Source organism: Entamoeba nuttalli (assembly GCF_000257125.1).
Source record: "Entamoeba nuttalli P19 unplaced genomic scaffold asmbl_9094, whole genome shotgun sequence".
Classification (NCBI taxonomy): domain Eukaryota; phylum Evosea; order Mastigamoebida; family Endamoebidae; genus Entamoeba; species Entamoeba nuttalli.
The window spans coordinates 2,567-4,931 of record NW_008579456.1 but is presented as its reverse complement, the minus strand read 5'-3'; the positions used below and the strand labels follow the sequence as shown (position 1 = coordinate 4,931).

General features: G+C 34.4%; 2 protein-coding genes across 2 annotated transcripts; one reads left to right on the top strand and one right to left on the bottom strand.

Moving 5' to 3' along the window:
• Positions 1–41: 41 nt before the first annotated feature.
• Positions 42–1,718, bottom strand: ENU1_193750 (hypothetical protein; the record flags this gene model as incomplete). Its single annotated transcript, XM_008861910.1, has 1 exon — positions 42–1,718. The coding sequence occupies one exon, from the start codon at positions 1,716–1,718 to the stop codon at positions 42–44; it is 1,677 nt and encodes a 558-aa protein (XP_008860132.1).
• A 146-nt stretch (positions 1,719–1,864) lies between these two features.
• Positions 1,865–2,359, top strand: ENU1_193740 (hypothetical protein; the record flags this gene model as incomplete). The annotated part of the gene is made up of 1 exon (XM_008861909.1): positions 1,865–2,359. The coding sequence occupies one exon, from the start codon at positions 1,865–1,867 to the stop codon at positions 2,357–2,359; it is 495 nt and encodes a 164-aa protein (XP_008860131.1).
• Between the last annotated feature and the right edge of the window lie 6 nt (positions 2,360–2,365).

Genomic DNA, 2,365 nt, shown 5'->3' with positions numbered 1-2,365 from the left:
GTAAAAGATAAAAAGAAATAAATTAATTTATTTTTTTTTTCTTAATCGTATATGATATCCATGTTATCACTTTTTCCTCCGAAAGGTCTGTGTTCCATTGGATTGTTCATAACATCGTCTTCATAATCTTCAACATAATCTTCATCGTAATCATCAGATGAAGAATCCAAATGTTTTTCAAAGTAACTGTTTCTTTGCTTTTCATATGAGGACATAGTTTCTCTTTCAAAGTCCTTAAAGTCTTCTTTCGTCATGCCTAGGGGGTTTTCTGATTGGTATTCTTCTAAATCATTGTTCCATTCTTCTTGGATACTCTCGTTATCTTGTTGAGACTCTCTTAGCATTTTCTTTAATTGTCGATTGTTTCTTCTTTTTTCTTTTATTTTATCATTAAATTCTGTTAAGAAGTCTTCGTCATAGCCTAAGTCTGCCAAGAGTGTTGTCATTCTACTATAGAATGAAACGTGTTCTGGTGTATAATCCTCTTGCATGGTCGTATCTTCATCCTGTTCTTCTAAAGCAATATATTTCTCTTCGAGGTCTTTTTGTGGGTCATAATTAGTCTCTTGTTCTTGCATATCTTCTGATGGATTATCAGATTCTTGCGGATCTTTATAAATCTTTTTATCTAAGAAGACCGTTAAAGAGTTTCTTCTCCACCATGAGTATCCTCCATTTTCACGCATTAAATTTACAACGTTTTCGTATTCTTTCTGATTAAGCAGATGGATGCACGGTCTCGCAGTTACGATTGCTTTTGAATATTTTATATTTACCACAGTCTTCTTATTTATTGTTGAGGTAATGGCTTTAATTAAACGTACTGTGTTTTTATCATAGTTAATATCGTCTAATAAAATAAATCTATATTGCTGTTCATCCTCATAGGTATCGAACAGGGAATCTCCGCGCAACATAAACGTGTTATATTTCATAAAAATTTCCTGGACAGCAAATTCTGTCTTCCCTGTCTTTGTTGGGCCGACAATAAATAAATTGCCCATACGGTATTTGTTTCCTGAGGCACATTTTATCCACTTTCTGATTGTTTTAATCTCCTCCATATCTTCTCTCCATGGAAGTAGATCCGTTTTCGTGTATTGTTCCATGTCTATTCTCCTAGCATTCTTCCTCATCCAACGAGCTTTAATGCGTCCCTCTTGTTGGATATATTTTTCTGCATTTATCTCCATTAAATTTTGTTCTAATTCTTTATAGTCTCGATATGAGTCCATATCGTTCAGGGCGTTAATCCAGGTTTGTTTTAATTCTTCCTTCTTATTTGGATCTCCTTGGTGTAGCCCTTCCCCCTTCTTAGTTATATATTTGATTATCGCGGAGATATCGCCTGTTCGTGATGTATATGAATTTACTCTGGAATACCAGAAAGTCTGTCTGGTTCCATCAGAATGTGTAATTATTGGTCTGGCTTTAAAGGAACGTGGTCTTTTTAATACTATTAGCATATGTTGGTGTGGACGAGGATTAATTTCATCGTGTTCTGTTGGTGATATATGTGCATATTGCACGTTACTGGTAGCTCCTGCCATCCTGTCCACAACTTCCTTGAATTGGATATTGTTCTTTATTTCATCGCCCCATAGTGTAAGGTATAGGTATCTGGAGGTGAAATGTAATGGTTTATTAGACTTTAATGATTCGTTGAGGTGTATAAAATCTAATTTGGTAGGTTCGGATGAGAATTGGTTTGTTGACATTGAATGTTTGAAAGAAAAAAAAAACGGTTCTATTTATATTAAGTGATGAGGTTTTTGCTGGCGTGGAAATGCGTTGGAAATTACGTCAATGAGAGGAACTTGTATATTTAAACTGGTAAAAAATACAATTTAATAACGAGACATTGATGACCAATTTTTATGGAAATAGGGACGATATCCATTATGAAGTATTGAGCAAAGATATAGCGGATGTTTATATTGAAAGCCAACGTGATCCAGAAGTGAATACATTTGTTAAAAAATTGTATTATACTATGAAAGAACCTTCCTATATGGATTGGAAAATGAATTCATCGGGTAAAGTTGAAGATGACGAAGAGAGAAGTCGTATATTGAGATCAAAACTTGAGAGTATTTTACGTAGTGAACGTTTATCCCAATTCTTGGATGAAAACGGTATCAATTTGAATGCATACAATACTTGGGTAAAGAAGAAGTTCTCTAAGGGTGTTAAGAAGGAGATGAAAACAGTTGATTTACCCGAATGGGTAAGACGTTACTCTAAAAAGAGGAAAGATGAAGATGCTGATGAAGACGAAGAACAAGGAGCTTTACTTAAGAATAATAAATACCCCGATGAAGAAAAGAAGCCGAAGAAAGCCGAGACTAAAGATAAGTAACAACTT